The sequence below is a fragment of the Phocoena sinus genome, chromosome 11 (genome assembly GCF_008692025.1).
Source record: "Phocoena sinus isolate mPhoSin1 chromosome 11, mPhoSin1.pri, whole genome shotgun sequence".
Lineage (NCBI taxonomy): Eukaryota > Metazoa > Chordata > Mammalia > Artiodactyla > Phocoenidae > Phocoena > Phocoena sinus.
In genome coordinates, this window is record NC_045773.1 from 7,019,156 (window position 1) to 7,040,074 (window position 20,919).

At 49.2% G+C, this 20,919-nt stretch overlaps 2 protein-coding genes across 7 annotated transcripts; one reads left to right on the forward strand and one right to left on the reverse strand.

Annotated features, from left to right (window-relative positions):
* Positions 1 to 10,980, reverse strand: ARPC4 (actin related protein 2/3 complex subunit 4). The gene is made up of 6 exons (XM_032647413.1): positions 10,337 to 10,980; positions 7,771 to 7,889; positions 6,356 to 6,467; positions 4,203 to 4,298; positions 3,041 to 3,211; positions 1 to 903 (listed from the first exon to the last, which is right to left on the reverse strand). Exons 1-6 carry the CDS (start codon positions 10,451 to 10,453, stop codon positions 898 to 900), a joined length of 621 nt encoding a protein of 206 aa, XP_032503304.1. The 5' UTR covers positions 10,454 to 10,980; the 3' UTR covers positions 1 to 897.
* Positions 10,736 to 20,919, forward strand: TADA3 (transcriptional adaptor 3). Of its 6 annotated transcripts, none has more exons than XM_032647403.1 (10): positions 10,736 to 10,845; positions 11,188 to 11,245; positions 11,957 to 12,189; positions 13,551 to 13,801; positions 13,919 to 14,024; positions 15,517 to 15,658; positions 15,750 to 15,853; positions 17,065 to 17,174; positions 17,999 to 18,184; positions 20,353 to 20,919. In XM_032647403.1, exons 3-10 carry the CDS (start codon positions 11,983 to 11,985, stop codon positions 20,543 to 20,545), a joined length of 1,299 nt encoding a protein of 432 aa, XP_032503294.1. In that variant the 5' UTR covers positions 10,736 to 10,845; positions 11,188 to 11,245; positions 11,957 to 11,982; the 3' UTR covers positions 20,546 to 20,919. The 6 variants fall into 6 exon arrangements, with proteins under 6 accessions (XP_032503294.1, XP_032503293.1, XP_032503292.1 ...); XM_032647402.1 differs by having other exon boundaries at positions 10,741 to 11,067; XM_032647401.1 differs by having other exon boundaries at positions 10,751 to 10,845; positions 17,963 to 18,184.

A 20,919-nucleotide genomic window follows, 5' to 3' on the forward strand; every position in this document is an offset into this window, starting at 1 on the left:
CTCATGCACCCCCAGAGGGGCAAAAAGAGACTTTAATTAGGGGAGGGAGGATCCACCCGAATAAGAAAAGGTACAGCGAGCGTGGGAGCAGAGGAGCCAGAGCAGGCAGGAGGCCCCAGCCGGGAAGCTCTGGAGGACTCACCTCTCCACCTCTAGCACAGGCACTGCACTGAAAGACAAGGCGAAACAGCGGCCCCTCTCAGCTGGGAGGGCACGAAGAGGCCCCTGTGGCCAGAGGTTGCCTATTTCAGGCCCCAGCTCCTAGGCGTGGCTGGTGGCCACCAGTTCAGCCCTTGTCCCCAACCAGTGCTGGGTGGCCATCTTCAGGCAGAGCTCAGGAAGCTGGCAGAGGGTCTCCACCGCTTCTACTGGCCCAAGGAAATAAGAGAACGAGGGAGAGGACCTGGAGTCTGAAACCTCCCTCCCTCCCCACCTGTGGTGGCTCCAGGGAGGAACAGTAGTCGCCTTCTGGCTCCAGGCCCGCCCAGACCCACAGCGACCAATAAGGTACAATCACTGGGACCAGTCACAGCCACTGGAGGTGGAGGTTGTTTGTTTAAAAAAAAAAAAAAAAAAGACAAAAAGGTTACAGTCTCCTACAAGCACAGAGTTTTAAGTTTCAAGACGTTAAAAAAAATCTGTCCCGGCCCAGGGGACTGAACATCAGAAGCCAGCCTGACCAGGCACATGTGGCCTTGGGGCAGGTCCACTGCTGCTTTGCTGCCCAGCTAGCAAGCACACCCCCCCCCCCCACATCTAATGCCCACCCCGACACCCAGCTCCCCTCCGCTGCTGCTGCCGCCGTCGCCACCGCTGCTCTGGGGAGTAACTCCAGGACGCCTTCGCAGAGACACGGGGGAGTCTGAGGGGGAAGGCCACGAGATCCAGCCAGATGCTTTAAAACTGTCAAGAGAACCAAGAGGCGGTGAATGATGGTTATTACTGTATCCTCGCAGGCCTGCTCTGGGGAGGTGGGCTGATTTGAGAGCTGCAGCTGTACTCAGCTCTCTGCAGGGCAGGGTTCGGTCTCAGGACACCCTGTGGGCACACTCTAATTTAGCCAGCATTCAGCAGTGACCTTTGGGGCACTGGCCCTAAAACCTAGCACTGGACAAGGCAGAAAATTTAAGGGTGACATGGGTTTTTCCACAGCTCCCCTTGGTCATGCCACAAGGGCTGCCAAAAAGCCCTGTCACTGTGCCTTGCTTACTGAACTGAGGTTGCCTTCTTTAGAAATGGGGGCTCACATGCAAATGCTTGGGGATTCAGAGAGGGACCCAGGATCTGGTACTCTGTGTCAAGCTCTGGGTGGTCCTCCCAGTAAGACAGGCCCTTGAAATGCTTTCTAACCTCAAATAACTCCCATGGTGCCTAGAACAGCCCTGGACATTTTATAGACCAGAGGTTGTGGACCAATGGCCCACGAGCTGAACTCAGCCCAAAGATGAGCACTGTTTGGCCCACGGTTTAAAAGAATATGAATTAGTCGATATGAATATGAATTAGCCAACCTTGAAAATATAGTACACTGCACAAAGATCCAGATTTTGAGATTCTTCTGATGAAGCCACGGAGGGCCAGAGCTGTGCGGTGGTGATCCTCTTCAGGTGAGGCATGTGCTCACCAGATCCCCACATGGCCCGCCTCACTCATGTACATTACCGGCCCGACCCTTACATGCACCTGATGCCATTATACTATCTTAGATCTTGAGTCTGAAAACTCCAATTCCTGGTTCCTTCACTTACTGGCTGACATATGACTTAACTTCCAGAGCCCAGATAACTCATCTATGAAATGGGGATGCCACCTGATTCAAAGATTGTTTTAGGTATTAAATGAGATACTTGAATGTACATTTTTAGCTGTATTACCACAGAAATGTAATTACTGTAACAACTAAATGACTGTTGAATGAATGACCCAAATACTAAATTGGGACAAGGACTATTTTTCTTCAGTTGAGTTTAGAGGCCTCGCAGTGCCCTGGTCATATAACCTTGTGCTACAATACAGGGAAAGCTTACTATGCACAGGTGATATGCTTCATACACATTTCTTCATTAATGCTCAACCACACTGAAAGGTACATATTAATTAACAGTCTCACTTCACAGCCGAGGAAACTGAGGCTTAGTCGAGAGGTTCTGTAACATGCCCAAGGAAGCAGTGGAGCCGGACTCACACATAGGTGGCCTGACTCCACGGCCTGTGTGACCTGAACAAGCGTGTTCCCCTGGTTGCTACTTTGTACACTGGCTGTCCTCAGTATAATTAAAGCCCAGGGGAAGCGGGTGTAATATCCATTTTCAGGAATCTGAGCTCCTCCTGGGCTGGATCTGTATGCACTGGTAGGAGTAAACACTAATTCTACCATCTAGGGATCATAGTCGACTCTGAGGGGAACATAACAATAAACCAAGGACTGTTTGGAAAAAGAAAAAAAAAAAAAGAAGGCACGTCGTGAATGACTAAAAAAGAACAACTTCATCAGTGTAAACAATTCGTCCTCCTCAAAGGGCTGTAGTCCTTTCCGTCACGAAGGCACAAACAACTAAAGAGGGATCTGTAAGACTTAAGCCGTGAAAATGATGGAAAACAGGCTGAAGAAATCATGACTTTAAGCCTGAGAAGCAGATGCTAAAGGAAACTATTCCAGTCTGTTTGAAAAGTGGAATTATACTCTGATTAACTGCCCTATACTCCTAGAAAATTCACATGTGGATTTAACTTGCCTCACTCGGGGATTGAACTAGATACAGGGAAGGACTGTGTACACTTTGAGATGTAGAAATGAGCGACTAAGAGAGGCATCCCCCAGGCCCCCGGAGATGAAAAATGCCCTGCAGCTCTCCAACATGAAGCACGGGCCCTCCCGCCCCAAGGAATCGGGCTGACCTGCAGCCCACCAGAGTTCCTAGAGGCCTCAGGAAATATTCACCCTCAGTTGGCACCACTTTCCCACCAGATGCTAAATTCTCAGCACGACCCATAGGTCTTTCTACTTCTGGAAACAAACCAGGAAGGCCCCTACACTTACATTCTTGAGGAACTCCTCGGCCACAATGCGCGCACGGGCATTGACCGACAGCTTCATCTCACTGATCTCCTTGTCGATTTCTTCCATGAAGTGGATCACAAAGTCCACCAACTTGTGTTTATACATCTGCTCTGTGTGGAAGTTGGTGATCAGAAAACTGATGTCATACCCCTAGGGAAGGAAGACAGTGGGGAGAAGGGAGAGAAGAAACAGGAGAGAATCAGCATCCTGGGGGCGCTGAGCTGGCCATGCCCTCTACGTCCACTTAGCCACATGCTTCCAGCTGCTTGTGACCCTATCCCAAGCTACATGCCCTTCAGGCAGCAGCCCACCTGCTTTGGTGGGGTGTGTATGTTGGATCCAATGAACCAACAGCTGGATCAACTAAACCCAGTTGAGAATTTTGTGTCTATCAGACATCTCTGGCAGACTATCTGTGGCACAGACAGTTGCATTCAGAATGAGTCAAGGGAGAGTGAAGGGACTGGAAATCTTGTCAAAGAAGAATCTCATCAAACAAAAGGAACATCTAGTCCAGAGAGAAGCGAAGATGCTGTGGGAGAAGGATGGGACTGAGGTCTTTAACTATCAGATGGGCTGTGTGTAGAAGGGCAATTTTATTTATTCTGGGTGGCCCTGGAGGTTAGATCTAGGACCAGGAGAAATTTTAGCTCAGGATGAGGACGAGCTTGGCCAACATGTCTAATGCGTCTGACGATGGTGTTTGCTGCTCTCTGTGGTAGTTGCTTAGTCACTGGCAGAGAGTCGATCTGGCAGGGAGTCTGTAGAGAGGACTCAGGTACAAAGTCAGACAACAGTGACCCAATGTCAACTGTAGCCTTGAGACTATGATTCAGTTGGTGGCAGAGTTTAGATTTCTGATTCATCATGCCCTTTCTGCCGCTAGACTATAGGCTCTGGGAAGCTGCACAATGCATCTCATTTTTTTGCCTTTTCCATGGTTGAGGTAGACCCAGCCTCCGAAGCTGATTCCCCTTATTCCCACAACAGCCGAAATGAAGGCCAACTCTCAACTAAGGCTGTGGGTGCCCTACAGCTAGGGGAGCAGCAATCCCAGTTCTAGAAACAATCCCAGGCCAGTAACAGTTGATGCGGCAGTGGAATTCTGGGTATTACAAACATATGGATCACACAGTCTCACCTCCACTGGTTTCCTTCGGAGGATAAAGAAGTTCTCTGCTCTCATCATCATGAAGCGCATGAACTTGTGACATAAAATCTTCTCGATCTCATCAGCCTGGTGAGAGCAAAGGAGAAATGTGTTTCCCTAAAGCTGACACTCTAGGCCAACAGAAATCTGGAGCCTGGTCTTCTGACTGCAATTTCTCCCAGGTTCGCTGGAGGTAGTGGGGTTGGGTATCGGAACACCACCACCTGAACTCTGAATCGTGGGGTAACTGGTTGCCAACTGAAAAGAGGGTCTACTACATTAGGGCCCTCCAACTTAATGGGACGTTATCATGATCTTGCCTTCACCCATTCCAGAAAAGTAATTCTGGCAAGCCCACATCTTTTTTTAATTTTAATTTTTTGGCCACGTCGCATGGCATGCAGAGTTCCCCGACCAGGGATAGAACCTGTGCCCCCTGCAGTAGAAGTGCATAGTATTAACCACTGGACCGTCAGGTAAGTCCTGGCAAACCCAAACCTTTTATCTGTTCTTTCCAGAGTCCACATCTATATTCAAAACTACCCTTTCCTTTCTTATTTCACTAGTGCTACATTTTCTAGTCTGTGATACATACTGTGAAGAATATCAGAGATAACCTTAGGTGGTCTCCACTTTAGTAACAATGAACATCAAACAAACCCCAAAGTTTCTCCCTGATGAACTCTCAACATTTCTGAAGGAAGAATTTTGCTGCACAGGGCAGACACACCCTTAACAGCCCCCAACACTTGTTAATCTCCCCTTTCAACAAAGAGAGCAGGCCCTTGGCTTAGAGCTTTCTATAGGCAAAAGTGTCTAGTCTGAACTTAATAACCTTGCTGTTTTCAACGTGCTTGTTTTTTAGACTTGCCCTCAATTTGGCAAGTGGTATTGTTTTTCCATTTGTGGCACAGTTTCTTTTTCAAACAAATTTAAGTAGGAGAAAATAAGTTGGGCTTCCGTGGTGGCGCAGTGGTTAATAATCTGCCTGTCAATGCAGGGGACACGGGTTCGAGCCCTGGTCCGGGAAGATCCCACATGCCACGGAGGAACTAAGCCCGTGCGCCACAACTACTGAGCCTGCACTCTAGAGCCCATGAGCCACAACTACTAAGCCCACGTGCCACAACTACTGAAGCCCACACGCCACAACTACTGAAGCCCACGCGCCTAGAGCCCACATACTGCAATGAAGAGTAGCCCCCACTTGTGGCAACTAAACAAGGCCCACGTGCAGCAGCAAAGACCCAACATAGCCAAGAAGAAATAAATAAATAATAAGTTAATAAGTTAATTGAAAGAAATCTATTAAGTAAAGAAGTGTCAAAAAAAAAAAAAAAAAAAAAAAAAAAAAAGAAGTGTCCAAGTAGTCGATAAATATGGCAGAAATTATGGTGGTAGTGGGAGTGTCAGACATTTGTGAAACACAGAGGAAAGATAAGAAATTACACTTCCTGAGACTCCTCTGGTGGCGCAGTGGTTAAGAATCCGCCTGCAAACGCAGGGGACATGGGTTCGAGCCCTAGTCTGGGAAGATCACGCCGCGGAGCTACTACGTCCGTGCGCCACAACTACTGGGCCCACACGCCACAACTACTGAAGCCTGTGTGCCTAGAGCCTGTGCTCCGCAACAAGAGGAACCACCACAATGAGAAGCCCGCACACTGCAAGGAAGAGTAGCCCCTGCTCGCCGCAACTAGAGAAGGCCTGTGCATGGCAACGAAGACCCAGCAGAGTGAAAAATAAATAAATAAACTAAATTTATTTTAAAAAAAAGAAAAAGAAAAAGAAATTACACTTCATATTTTTACCCTAAATCTCCCTTTCAGAGTTTATGGCTATCAAATTGATACTGTTACTGCTTATTTTTCTGAACTGGACTTATCCTTCATTCCTTAGGAAAAGTTTTGTGACCTGACACCAAACTGGCCTGTAGCCTTGGCTGCTACATTTCCTGCCTTCTAATGCAGAGCAAGGCCTAGAAGATGGGGCTGATCTCTCTTTATCTACCGAGCTGATGAGTTTGGCAAATCATTTCCTAGTAATAGAACCTGGGTTTCTTTGCACCCTGAATCTGGCATGCTGATCTCTCACATGGGGGCCCCTGGCCTCCCGGTGAGTCAGGGGATCTGTGGTGAGCTCACCTGTTTCACAGCAATGCTGACCCGGACAGAGTTGATGGAGCCTTCAATCAGAACTTTTTCCTTCTCATTCCTGCTGATGGTCACAGGCTGTAGCAGGAGCTCTTTGCTACTCCTGAAAACACAAAATCACAGAGGCCTCTGTACTATAAAAAAACAGAATGCTCAAGGAGACCCCACAGCAGATCCTAGAATCACTATCTGGGACCACAGAGTCCAAGGAATAGGAGACTCACAAGCAGGGGTGCTCCAAGATGGGGGCAGCAAGCGTGTTCTCCAGCAGAAAGAGCACAGGCTCTGGAGTCAGGGCGAAAACGTTTTGAAATCCAGCCTCCTCTGTTACTTTCCTTGGGCAAGTTACCCTGTTGGAATCTCAACTTCCTCATTTGTAAAATGACTCTGATTCCTATTTCACTGCTGAGGACTGAGAGAGATCAAAAAGGGTCAAGTGTCTAACAGTGTGCCTGGCACACTGTAGGAGCTTTAAAAATGACAGCTCTTATTTTCATAACTGTAGGCAAACCCATACACTGTTTAGGGAATGAGGAGAGAACCTGCCTTAGAGATAAGGACAAGCTAAAATCGAACAGTCTGGCCTCCTTTAATGATCAATCCAGAAGGATTCACTTGTTCAACCCTAAGATCCCTCTCAGCTCAGTTCCCATTCTGATGTCCCTGGATCCCTGTGATGATAGCTGGCAGTTAACTATGGTGGTGCTATCTGGGAGCTATTATCCTTTAAAAATGCCTATTGGAAACCATATATGTTAAGTAGCGTAACAGGGCACATCCTAACATCTTGTCAGTTTTCTTAAATTCAAATCATATCAATTTAGTGTGGTAACACTGCTTATCTCAGTTGTGTATGTCCCAGATTAAATTTTAAAGGGGAAAAAGAATAATTTATTTACAAAACATAAATTACATAAGAGAAAATAATCCCAAGTACGGAATATTTGGAGTAGACGACAGAAGAGTCCATTTTTTTTTTTCCCTTTGGGCGGGGGGGGGGGGGGTGGTGGGGGGGGGGGGGGGGGAGTGGGGGGGCGGAATCCTTGATCTTTAAATTAGAAAAGAATAGAGATGGCATCTCAGGTAACTAAATTCTTAGTCTACTCCTTAAACTGCCAGAGGGCTCACTAACTCCATGGGAGATAATTCCCAAATGGCCCTACGCTGAGAAGTCACACCTTGTGTCAAGCAATCTTGACTCCAGAGCAGCTTCTCCCCTGAGTTTTGTCCTGCCAACCCACTGACCCTATTCTCTGAACTTCAAATTGGGAACCATTGTTCATCTGGCAGCAAGACAAAAAATGTGAACTGTAGTTGTACTGACAACTCCAGGATGGAAGTTATTCATGGCACACAGTCATCTCTGGGTGCTGCACCCATCAACCCCACCCCTTTTCCTTCCCTACCTGACTTCCACTTCGGGCTTGTTGTGTCGTTCTACCACCTGGGAGGAGAAATTCTCCAGGCAGAGGGCAGCCTGCAGTGTGGCCCGCACGGCACTCAGGTAGGGACGGAGAGTGGCAGTCTGTAGGAAAAAGGCCAACAGAGGATCAGAATCTGTCTCACCAAACCCACTGGTCCCCTAGTCCAGCTACACAGGAGCCAGGCAGTACTCAGGGTCCCTGACTCTCAGATACTACAGTAAACACAATAGAGTAGGCCTTCAAGGTGCCTTTCATTCTAGGTTTAGAACAGTGGTTCTCAACAGGGGACCATTTTGCCTGCCAGGGGACATCTGGCAATGTCAAGACATTTTTCATTTTCGCAATGTGGGGTGGGGTAGGGGTTACTGGTATTGAGTAGACACTACAATGCACAACAAAGAATTATTCAGCCCCAAATACTGCTGAAGTTGAGAAACTCTGGTCTAGAAGCATACAGATGAATGACTGTCTTCAATCTACCTTTTGAGCCAACAAATGTATAAATCTACAGTGTGCCAGGCTGGGAATTCAAAGATGATTAAGACCTTCTCTACCCTTAAAACAGCTCGACTAGGTCAGGAAAACAGAGAAAGTAACTATGATATAATGGGTAAAATGTAAAAGAAATTTACAATTTTTATTTGCAAAAGAAATTGGTTTTGATTTGAAGATGGAAATAAGATTAGGAGGACTTTACAATGATAAAAAGTAGAATGACATTCCCAATAGAGGCAACGGTGTCTAGCTACACTGGCCTGTCTTCAGTTCCTCGTATTAGCCAAGTTTTTTCTCACCTCAGGCCTTCACACATGCCAAACCATCTATCTGCAGGCTTTTCTCCCCCTTCTTTGCCTAAGTCATCCTTTAGATCTTGGCTTATTCAGGGAAGGCCTCCTCCTTCCTCAGAGAGGCCTTTCCTGACTTCACTCTTCATTGCACTTACTATAATTTACAGTGACACACCCTTTATATATCGTTAATAAAGTAATTTTCTCCTTCACTAAACTGTAAGCCCCATGGTCAACAGACCATGTCTATTTTATTCAAATTTACATACCCTGCACCTAAGTCAGTCAGCACCTTACATATACACTGTCTTACTCGGTTTCTGTAGAATAAGTGAATGAATGAAAAAATAACTTAAGCAAGATCAGAATAACAAAAAAGGGCAGTAAGAGTTCCAGAAGCAGTAGTAAGTACAGTGTTGCCAGGAAGCAGTTTAGATTCTATGGATGAGGCTGCAGTAGTAGCCTAGAGATTCATGGGGAATCTCAAATGCCAGGCTACTGAATGTAGCTCTTCTTTTAAGGTGGCAAGGAACTGCTGGGGCCTTCTGAGGAGGAAGTTACATGACTACAGTTGCATGGCAACTCTGTGGAGAATGGACTGGAGGAGAGGGAAGTGAGAGAGCAGGCAGAGAAGATTATTTAAGGAGGGTAATGAGGGCTTGGCCTGGAGCAATGCAGGACAAGCAAGATTATCTCTGTCAAAATTCAGACAGCAAATCTGAAAAAGGTGCATTTTAGGTGGCCAGCCCTGTGGTGCCTGCCCTTTCAAAAATAGAACAGACACATTCTCGTGTAATATCTCAACAAGTTTGATGTTTAAAAAATCAAGAGGCATGGCCTAAATTAAAACAAAAAAAGAATATCCCAGCTTTCTAGCTGACATAAGAGGACACAAAGGCGGAATAAGTAACACAAGAGGGTGAGCAAGTTTAGGGAGAGAAGATGAGTTTTGATCCAGAGGTCTAATTTCAAGGTGTCTTCAAGATATCCAGGTGAACCTTGAAAGAGAACCTTCCCAGGTGAACCTAGGAAGGTAGATTTAGGAAATCACCATAAATCACATGGTCATGAAAACCTGTACATTAAATAGGTATCACCAGAGGACAGTGCAAAGAGGGGAAGGTAGTGAGCAAGTCTCAACTGCAGGAACACCCACAGTTATCAAGAGGATTTCCTGAAGAGAGGGGTCAGCAGTATGAGAGCTTATATTCTACAGTAAGGCTGATACGGTTGAGTTCTGACCAGGAAGGGGTCTACGTAGAGGAAGCATAAAAGAGATCCTTCAGTGAGAAAGAAGCAAGGCTGGGGCAACATGAAGAGTGGGATAAGCAAGTGTGGAACTTTCCCTGAGAGAACTGTGGGGTCAAGCGGGTAAGAGAGAACAGGGGGAGTGTATTTAGTGAAGGTCTACTCTGGGTGGGGAGGTGGCCCTACTACGGGCTGAGGCTTACTACGTGCCTTCGAGGCGCTACCACGATCCTAGGAGAGCCCACTTCCGGCTTCCTCCATGCCTCAGTATCCCCCACCTGCTTCAAAGACCACACTATGCAGCCGCAGGGCCTGCTTCTTACAAGGGCGTCCCCCGCTCGCCCCTTCCTCACCTCGGCCCCGCCCCGCCCTCTTTCTCCCAGCCTCAGGGTGCCCCCACACCCCCTGCATCCCTCGGCCCAGGGCCTCTCCGCTGCAAAGTCGCATCTCCCCCAGACCCAGATCCCTGAGACAGAACAGCGGGGGTCCCGGGCCCGGGGCCCGTCTCTCACCATCGCGGGCGCTGGCTGGGCCGGAAAGCGGAGTGCGGAAGTGGCCAGTCCCGCACCGCCTTCTCTTTCGCGAGAAGCGCAGCCGCAGTCTCCGCCCGGACGTCTGGACTGTACCATCAACGCTCCGAGCGGGGGAGGAGGAGGCTAAGAACATTTGGCCCCTCGGAAGTTTTCCCCCTAGGACTGTCTTGGTAGTTTTAGGCTCCTGAACTGTAAAGTCACTACTCAAGCTTCTCCCGTTACCCATGGAGCCCTTGCTTGCGACTCTGGCCGTCTTGTCGTCTTTGCCGCCTTCTTCCCTCATAGTCATGCAATGGTGCAGCCCGGCTCAGGTTGGGCACCATATTAGGGACACGGCCGAGGCGGAGGAGCCTTCGATCCTTCCGGTTCTGCGCCCCATCCTTTCTCCGGCCCCTCCTACCTGCAGCCTTTGGGGCTCGACGGGACTAACCGCCCGCACAGAACCCGGCCGCCGAGCCCCGCCCCCCGGCGCCGGGCTGTTCCCTAGGGTCCGCGCGAGGCATACCCTCTCCACCCCACCTGCACCGGGCTCGCCTGTTGCCCGCAAACCTCCATCCGCCGAAAGACACAGGGTCTGGCCCTCGCGTCTTTCCGCCCCCGCGTCAACTGCAGGGCACCGCACATAGCCAGTTCCGGGGCGGTTGCTCGCACCGACCGGAACTCCCGCCCCCTCCCGTGGCCGCGGGGCCGAGGGAGGCAGCAAGGAGGAGGTAGAGGGGGCGGAGGCCGCGGTAGGGTGTTCTTAGAGGACTGGGACCCTAAAGGCGGGACATTGGGGGCGATCCATGGGTGGGGCCAGCCATTAACCAGCCCCACTTTTTCTGTGCCAGGCACTGAACTGAGCTCTTGACGGGCATCATCTCTTAATCCTCAGAACATCCCTGGGAGGTAGGTACTATTGTTACCCCATTTTACAGATTCAGACTAATTATGGGGAAACAGACTCAGGCTTCTTTTGCCCTATTTTACGGATGGAAAAACCGAGACTCAGGAGAGTTCATCAACATGTTCAGGGCTACATAAATAGAAATTGGTCAAGCCTGGACTTGAATCCAGATATATCTGGCTTACCAGCCCACATATTTTACTATCCGGGGCAAAGAGAAGGGGCATAGGTGGGGAGGGGTGAGACAAGGAGAGGCTGGGAGGCACAAAGAACATTAAGATAATAAGTATGCGATGCTTGGAACTCTGGGGCTTTGCAGAATTCAGGAAGAGTGGAACTGCAGGGAAGCGCATCAGGAAGACAAGTGTAGTATACCATGGCGGTTAGGGGCACAGACTCAAAACTATCTGGATTCAAATTGCTTGTTGGTAAGCTTGGACATGAACACACACTTACAGAGTCTCAGTTTCCTCATCTGTAAAATGGAGATGAGCATGGTCCCTGCTCATGGGGTTGGGTGAGGAATTCAATGAGAAGCCAGTAATGTGTCTGCACCTCACTTGGCACACAGTAGGTGCTCTACGAGTAGGAGCTGTGCCATCAACCTTGTCAATAGGTTACTGAAGCCTGACTTTCTCCTGGATGGAAGGAGCCCTTGGGCTTTTCTTGTGCCACTTCCCCCCACCCCCCATCAGTGGTCCTTTCCTCTCTAGCTCCACAGCGTCCCCTATCCTGGGCCATGAGTGAGCTGAAGGACTGCCCCTTGCAGTTCCACGACTTCAAGTCTGTGGACCACCTGAAGGTCTGTCCCCGCTACACAGCAGTGTTGGCCCGCTCTGAGGATGATGGCATCGGTATCGAGGAGCTGGACACTCTGCAGCTGGAGCTTGAGACCCTGCTTTCTTCTGCCAGCCGACGCTTGCGGGTGCTTGAGGCCGAAACCCAGGTGATACCCCACAGAGGGTACATCACCAGGGATGGACTGTGACAAGTTATGGGTTAGCCTCATCTGCTGAGGCCTGGGTTACAGGATCTTAGTGGGGAGAGAGAGACCCAGACTGGGCTTGCGTGACATGGAAAATATGCAAGGATGTGCATGATCCTCACACACTGCGAGATTTCTGATTCACTAAGCAACTAGTGACCCTCACTCCCCACAATGTTCTGGGTCCTGTGCTAGTCACTAGAGAGAGGTAATTAGGACAGTTCTGGCCTTTGGGGAGTTTGCCAACTAAAGGGAAGGGGAGGTCAGACAAGTACCAGGAGACGTGCTGTTGTGGTTAGGAGTACTGGGGGAACTGGAATGGGGAGGCCTGGATTTGAATCCTGACCTAAGCGCTTGCTAGCGTTGCTATTGCCAGTGCTAAATTCCAGCGCTTGCAAAAGTTACCTCCTGCCTCTGAGGATCAGTTCTCCATCTGCCAAGTGGGCTGGATAATAGGAGCTACCTCAGAGCTTTTGTGAGAATTAAAAAGACTTTTTGCAAAGGCTCAGCCCAACGTCTCACACTAAATAAGCATGTCAAACATTATTTACTCGTATGACTCTCATTTCTCTTTATGGCATAAATATTCTCTGAGCCCTGGGTGCCAGGTGCTATGCCAGATCCTGGGGACCAGAGATGGTTAAGATGAACTTCCTGGTCTCCAATAGCTTATAATCTTCTTGAAGAGACAAAGTATTCTGTTTATTCTAGTTATGATCAAACAACACGATTGGGCCTACAGTGGAGGTACGAAGTACCAGATACTCATAGAGGAAGAAGATGCCATTTTAACTGGACTTCAGAAGATGAATAAAATTAATTTGTGGTCCCTGGGAATCCACTGAAGCTTTTTGAGCAGGGCTGTGGCACAATCAGTTGTATTTTAGCATCTAAGAAGCTGGATAACTGATTCAGAAAAGGCTTCCCAGTTGTGGTGACATTTGAAGTGAAGGTTTGCTGGGAGGCATGCTTGCTTCCACCAGAAAGTTACCACCAGCGTATTTTCCTAGAGCTAATGTGCACTGAGATGTGATCTACTTGTTTGAACTGCCGAATGCTGTGTGACCAGCTTGGGTGCTACAAAGGTGAATCAATACAGACAAACAAGTGAATGGAATGATGAGAAATATATGAATAAAATCCTGTGAGATGGGCACAGAAAAGGAGCTGAGTTTTGCAGGATGAGTAGGCATTTGCTAGATAAAAAGGGGAGGGGGAGAGACAGCGCCTTCTTGAGCTCTAGATCCTTATTTTTCACCGGGAGACAGAGTTATCCTGTGTCTTCCCTTCTCCCCCTCAGTGACAGTCTCTGTGAATTTCAGATCCTCACCGACTGGCAGGATAAGAAAGGTGACCGACGGTTCCTGAAGCTGGGTCGAGACCATGAGCTTGGTGCTCCCCCCAAACATGGGAAGCCCAAGAAGCAGAAACTGGAAGGGAAGGCGGGACATGGGCCGGGCCCTGGCCCTGGGCGACCCAAATCCAAAAACCTTCAGCCCAAGATCCAGGAATATGAATTCACTGATGACCCAATTGATGTGCCACGTATCCCCAAGAATGACGCCCCCAACAGGTTCTGGGCCAGGGGACATAAGGGCCTTGGGATTTGGGTATTGGAGGCTGTGGAAGGGCCCGGGGGTTAGGCTGGTGGGGCAGGGGGCACCCCATCAGGCTTTGCTTCTCTCTGCAGATTCTGGGCTTCGGTGGAGCCCTACTGTGCCGATATCACCAGTGAGGAGGTGCGCACGCTAGAGGAGCTACTGAAACCCCCAGAAGATGAGGCTGAACATTACAAGGTAGAGACCCCAGGCCTAGATAGACGTGATGGAGAACAAGAAGGCTCCAGAGGTGCCTCGGAATCAGAGATCGCAGTGCTGTACATCATCTTCCTTCCCTGCCCTGCCTAGCCTCCCGTCTGTTCCATTAACCCACCCAGACACCCAAGTTCTAACTCTCAGCTTCCTCCCTTCTACCCCATCCAAATGGTCACCACGTCCTAAGGGCATCTTCTTCACTGAGATCCTCCCTTTTTCTCTCATCGCCATCCCCTCTGCTTTGGCTCAAGCCTTCATCAGCTTTTACCTTAACAGCCTCTTAACACCTTCTTCCCTCTAGAGCAGGGTCCCCAACCCCGGGGCCGTGGACCAGTAGTGGGCTGCAGCCAGTTAGGAACCTGGGCCGCACAGCAGGAGGTGAGCAGTGGGCGAGCGAAGCTTCATCTGCCGCTCCCCCATTGCTGACGTCACCGCCTGAGCCACCCCCCCCGGCCCCCACCCTGGTCCATGGAAAAACTGTCTTCCACGAAACCGGTTCCTGGTGCAAAAAGCTTGGGGACTGCTGCTCTAGGGGGATTCTCTTTTTTTTAATATATAAAAATTTATTTTTTTTATGATGAAAATAAAAAAAGGTTCCATTAAAGAAAATGTAGAAAAATACAGAAAAGTGTTGGTGGGAAATTCTCCCATAGCTCAGCTGTCATGTTCGGATGTGCTCATGACATGGCCTCCCCTGGCTCCCGTTACCTACAGAATCGAGTCCAAGCATCTCAGCCCTTGGTGGCACAGCCCCAGTGCCCCTCTCCAGTTTCCTTGGCCACCCTCCCTCTCCACTGCTGTATTTATCAGCCCCCCCAAGCACCTTGCCCTCACTCCAGGGTCCTTGCTGGTCTCTGGGCCTCTGCACATGCCCTTCTCCCCTTGGCAAACTAACACCCTTCGAGCCCCTGATCGCATGTTACCGCCACCAAGATGGCTTTGCAGATTCCCCAGCAGAAGGTTGGTCGGTCTTGTGTGCGCCACAGCACCTTGACCTACCTCTGTCACTTCACTTGTCTGAATTTTTAAAAAATTTATCTGAAAAGGTATCCATACAGGCAAGTAACAAGTTCAGGCAATGCGAAAGATATTTTCCTCTCGCTTCTGACCCTAGGATCTATAGTTCTCTCTAGAGATAACAGCTGTCAACGGAAAAGGTCCATGTACACGCACCATTCTGCACCTTACATCTTGGAAATTGTTCTGTATTGCCGTCTGTGTGTTTCAGTTCCGTACGTACCTGGCTTCCTTACTAGACTGTGAGTGTAGAGATTTTATCTCCTTTATCTCTTCTCACCTGTACCAGGCTCAGGCCTTGGCCCTGGGCTAGGTACTTGGGAAGACAGGTAAATGGAGCAATGAGGGGTGAACGAAGAGCCTGTTGGCAGTCCCAAGCGCGCAGAGAGCCCCTGACACCCCAGGCACGACTGGCCTGTATTTACTGCTTTGGGACTGGATGGGATGTCTCCCACAGATCCCGCCCCTGGGGAAGCACTACTCCCAGCGCTGGGCACAGGAGGACCTGCTGGAGGAGCAGAAGGACGGGGCCCGGGCAGCAGCCGTGGCTGACAAGAAGAAAAGCCTCATGGGGCCACTGACTGAACTGGACACGAAAGGTAGGCCCCTCACCTCCCTGCCCACCCCAGGCCAGGACTTGAGTTCCTAGCGCTTCAGCACACATGTCCACCCCTTCTCTACCCGATTCAGATGTGGATGCCCTGCTGAAGAAGTCTGAGGCCCAGCACGAGCAGCCGGAAGACGGGTGCCCCTTTGGTGCCCTGACGCAGCGACTCCTGCAGGCCTTGGTGGAGGTGAGCACCCCAACCCAAAACAAGAACTGTATTCAGTCTGTTTCAATGTTTAATTTTTTATTGTTTATTGAAGTACATTATACATTTAGAAAGGTACATAGGTCATAAATGTACAGCCTGATCAGTTTTCACAAATGAGCACACTTATAGCCCCAGGACCACGAAAGAAAACATCATCAGTATTCTTGAAGGCCCTCTCATGCCCCTCCCAGTTTTTAACCTGCCCCCAAGGTAGCCGCTACTCCACAGTTACTTTTGCTGAGCGTTGGCTAAAGGCCCCGTGCAAGGGGCTTTCTACACATCCTCTCGTTAGAGGCAAAGACAGTGGTTAACCCCATGTTACACCCAACAAGGTCGAGGCTCAAAAAAGGGAACTGTTTGCCTGAGGTCACACAGCTAATACATAGAAGCAGAACTCAAACCCCAGGTTCAGAGTCCCTTTCTTTATGCCTGCTGGCTGCCCTTAGGCATATCTCTTCACCTCTTGAGCCTCAGTTTCCTGGCTGTCTCAAACACGATAGCGTCTTTCTCTCCCACGTCTTTCTGAGCACACATTCCAGGTTGGCTGAGGTGGGGGTAGGGGGACATCTCCGTTCCACACCATCAGACAGGGACCCCACGTATGCTGGCTTTGCTGCCTTAAACATGCACTCTGCACAAGGTCACTCCAAGTGTGATTGCCACTCCAAGCCCACAGAAAAAGAGCAAAGAGGAGTGTGTGAAGGCCATGGCCAGCTGTGGCTCTTATCTCTTCTAATCACTTTCCACTGGAGAGAGTTTGTCAGATGACCACCCCTGACTGCAGGGGAGGCTGGGAAGTGTGGTGTATCTGGGCAGCCATAAGCCCAGCTACTGTGGAGGAAAGGCAAGAATGGCTTTTGGACCGCTGGCAGTCTCTGCCGCAGCATGCTTAGCACAGCGCCTGGTGCATTGCAAACGGTTAATATGCCTTAGCTCTTCTCACTACCATTGTTGAGTGTTACCGTCACTCTTCTGTGCTCCCTTCTTTTGGTATCAATACAAAATAAAGAATTTTTAAAATGATCAAAGTTTTTTAGAGTCGGTTTGGGAAGACTTCCCACAGCGGGTGGGATGAGAAAAATAAAAAGATATTTCTGGTATGTGAAGACTGTCCGTGTAGGTCAGAGCGGGGCAGGAAAATGGTAATACTATAGCTCTTTCTCCCTCCATCCATTTCTGTGCTCTTCTAGGAAAATATTATTTCCCCCATGGAGGACTCTCCTATTCCGGACATGTCTGGAAAAGAATCAGGGGCTGACGGGGCAAGCACCTCTCCCCGCAATCAGAACAAACCCTTCAGGTGAGTGACATCCTGTCCACGCCTCACAGTCTGGCCTCTGCTTCTGTTGACTTTTGTCCATCCCAGCATGTGTGGTCTTCATTAATAGAGAGACTGAGGACATTTTGATAAAGACCAATAGAAGTCAGATGTGCGTGCTGGGCCAGGATTTCCACATGCACAGGCTTAGTACAGGGTTTTCATCATGGCCCTGTCCTTACTGTAAACAACCTAAATGTCCACCTGGAGGAGACTGGTTGGCTAAGTTGTCATAACTCCATATGATGAAATAACTTGCAACTATTAATCATACTAGAGAAATATAGTTAACTGACACGCAAAGATGTAAACAATAGAGTGATAAGTGGAAACTGTCAGTTGTAGCACAATACAGACAATATGATCCTATTTTTACTTAAGATATATTTAAATGTTGGTACATGGTGGGGAAAAGCTAAAATAATACACTAAAGAAGTGGGAATAATATGTAACAAAATCTGGAATACGTATAGTATTTATATAAGAACATAAAATACGTATTTTTATGTATATAACGTAACGTGGTAAGAAGATGGTAATATGTATAATAGTAACAGATAACAAAATAGTTATTCTCTTTGGGTCATTAGCATTGTAGGTTTTTCTGTATTTTATATTACATAGCATATCGATATATGTTGCGTGTTTACAACAAGACCAGATGTGTCTGTCTCTATATTTTTATGTGTAGATAGATAGAGAGGCGGTGCCCAAAGAGAAAGGAAGGTGTTCACTAACCTTGGGCACCTCAGAGCGGTCCCCCTTGCAGGCTGGCCCTTGAGCTGAGCACTGCCTTTGCCTGCAGTGTGCCGCATACCAAGTCCCTGGAGAGCCGCATCAAGGAGGAGCTGATCGCCCAGGGCCTGCTGGAATCTGAGGACCGCCCTGCAGAGGACTCGGAGGACGAAGTTCTGGCGGAGCTGCGCAAACGGCAGGCCGAGCTGAAAGCGCTCAGTGCCCACAACCGCACCAAGAAGCACGACCTGCTGAGGTGAGTGTGGACAGGATACCCGGGCCAGGGCGTGGCCAGCGAGGCCTTGCCCATGCTGGTGACCTTCCGGGAGCTTTACGACAGGCTTTCCAAACCCAGCAGGGCCTCTAAATCACCCGGAGGGCTTTGAAAAAAATGTCAGTGCCGGGCAGCACCCCACTGGTTTTCTCTCAAACAGATTCTCATTCCACAGACCAGAGCTCAGGCATCTGTGACTTGTTTATTCACTTCTAATTGTGGTAACAACAAATAACACAAAATTTACCCTCTAAACCATTTTCAAGTGTACGGTTCAGTGGTGTTAACTGTATTCGCATTGTTGTGTGGTTTATTTTTAAGTCTTTCCATGCTTAACTTTCTTTTTCCCCCAGAGTTTTATTGTGAAAAATTTCATACACACAGAAACTCTGACGGAGTAGTACAGTAAACACCAGTATACTCTCCACCTCAGTTTATCAACTGTTAACATTTTCTTGAGCATCTGTGATTACTACCAGCCCCTCACCAGGAACTGACCAGTGTTTTCATGCGATGTCATTCATTTTCTATTCATTCCCATCCATCTTGCCCTGCACTCCTCACAACAAGGGTGCAGGTGGTATCTGTAGGGAGATCATGGTAGTGGCTACCCTTTTCTTGGGAAGATAGAGAAGCAGCCCAACTAAGTCCCCTTGCTCCTCGTAGGCAGGTGCTGTGTCTCCGCCTCACAGAGCCCCAGCAGAGCAGGGCACGCTCGTTCATTTGGCCACCTCTGCCTGTCTCTTAGACGTTGTGCTGGGTTAGGAAGAGAGGCAGGGCAAAGGGCTTGCAGTCACCACGTGAGTGGCTGGTAAAGACGTGCATCATTAGAAGGAGAAGAAGTTGCTGGCAAGCTGCTAGGGTATTTAAGGATGAGGGTATACTGAGTGCCTACTGTGTACCAGGGGCTTTATGTACACCCTCTTACTTAATCTCTGCTATAGTCCAGGGAGTAGGTGGTAGTGTTCCCTGTTTACCAAATAAGGAAATAAAGGCCCAGTGAAATGAGTGCTCTGCTGAAGGTCACACAGCCAATAAACAGCTAAGCTGTGACTGGAGCCCAAGACTGAATCCAGAGCCTCTTTCTAGTTCCAAGGGCTAGAAGAGGAAAATACAGATGAAAGAGTACTGAGGAAGGGAGGGGGATGGGAGAGAGAGAGAGAAGTGGGGATGTGCAGCTACAGAAGTAATGGGCAGTGAAGGAACTAGCTTGGCTATCAGAAGGCCAGCGTGCAGCCCTCAGCCCTGCATGGGTAGCTGCAGGGCCTTAAGCAAGGCATCCCCTGCCCTGAGCAGCAGCTTCCCCTTCTGAAAACAGGTTGGACTAGATAGATCTCTAAGTGACCTTCCAGCTCCACCATGAATTGAATTTATAGGTCAGGTTCCATTCGAAGGGGTCAGTTTGGTATCTCACTCACCTCCTGTAGACCTCAGGCTGTCTAGACCCTTAGGTTGCTCTGGAATTTGGTTGCTGAAGTAAAAGCAGGTCTTCTGCTGGCACCAGAACACTTTTTTTTTTTTAAATTTATTTATTTCATTTATTTATTTTTGGCTGCATTGGGTCTTCGTTGCTGCATATGGGCTTTCTCTAGTTGCAGAGAGCTGGGTCTACTCTTCATTGCGGTGGCTTCTCTTATTGCAGAGCACGGGCTCTAGAGTGCAGGCTCAGTAGTTGTGGTGCACGGGCTTAGTTGCTCCACGGCATGTGGGATCTTCCCGGACCAGGGCTCGAACCCGTGTCCCCTGCATTGGCAGGTGGATTCTTAACCACTGCGCCACCAGGGAAGCCCCCAGAACACCTTTTAAAGAATATTGTTTGGAGGAAGCCTGCCTTGATTTGGATCTCCTCCTCACTAGTTGTGGGATCTTGGGGCATTTCTTATTCTCCTTGAGCCTCAGTTTCCTCACTGGTAACACAGGAATAATAGTACCTACCTCACAAGGTTGTTAGGATTAACTGAGCTGATATTTTTGAAGAGGTAGTACTTGGCACAGGGCACCATGTAAGCGTGGCTCAATAACTTTGCTATTTGGTATGAAATGGTCCACAGGAGTGGCAGCCCTGGGTAGTGGGGTGGGCTCAGTCTGGAACAGGGAGGAGCTCTACTCTGGTGGGCTTCCCATGGCACCTGGCCGGCTGGTCCCCACAGGCTGGCAAAGGAGGAGGTGAGTCGGCAGGAGCTGAGGCAGCGGGTCCGCATGGCAGACAATGAGGTCATGGACGCCTTCCGCAAGATCATGGCTGCCCGGCAGAAGAAGCGGACGCCCACCAAGAAGGAGAAGGACCAGGCCTGGAAGACTCTGAAGGAGCGTGAGAGCATCCTAAAGCTGCTGGACGGGTAGCTCTCACCCCTGCCTCAGGCGGCCTCCCCCCGGCTTGGGAGGGGGAGGCCCACTTCCTTCTTTGGGCTGCCAGAAGCCTCAGCCTGTGGCTGCCTGTCTAACGGCGACAGTCTCTAGAAGCTGTGACCCTTCCCTGAGGTCTTTTGGCCCAGCTCTGTACAGCCAGGACACGAGAGGCCCTGCTGGGCTGGCCTGGGGCCCAGTCTCTGCTTGGTCCCCCAAGATGGGGGGGCTTCATTTCTGGGTTGTCCTCGTCCTTCTCTTCACCATCTCCCACTCCCCTACCCCTTTCACCCTCAAGGACTTCTCCCTTGTGGTTTTGTAAAGTACCAACTTAAGAATAAAGTGACTGGTGTGGTTTTTTTTAAAAAGCA

Excerpts from the sequence above, each read along its gene's own strand:
- ARPC4 (XM_032647413.1), bottom strand. The coding sequence starts at position 10,453 with ATGGTACAGTCCAGACGTCCGGGCGGAGACTGCGGCTGCGCTTCTCGC. Across the intron at positions 6,468-7,770 it reads AAGCCCGAAGTGGAAGTCAG|GAGTAGCAAAGAGCTCCTGC; the intron begins GTAGGGAAGGAA and ends TTGTGTTTTCAG. Across the intron at positions 3,212-4,202 it reads TCCGAAGGAAACCAGTGGAG|GGGTATGACATCAGTTTTCT; the intron begins GTGAGACTGTGT and ends TTCCTTCCCTAG.
- TADA3 (XM_032647401.1), top strand. The coding sequence starts at position 11,983 with ATGAGTGAGCTGAAGGACTGCCCCTTGCAGTTCCACGACTTCAAGTCT. Across the intron at positions 15,659-15,749 it reads GACTGAACTGGACACGAAAG|ATGTGGATGCCCTGCTGAAG; the intron begins GTAGGCCCCTCA and ends TACCCGATTCAG. Across the intron at positions 17,175-17,962 it reads AATCAGAACAAACCCTTCAG|GCTGGCCCTTGAGCTGAGCA; the intron begins GTGAGTGACATC and ends TCCCCCTTGCAG.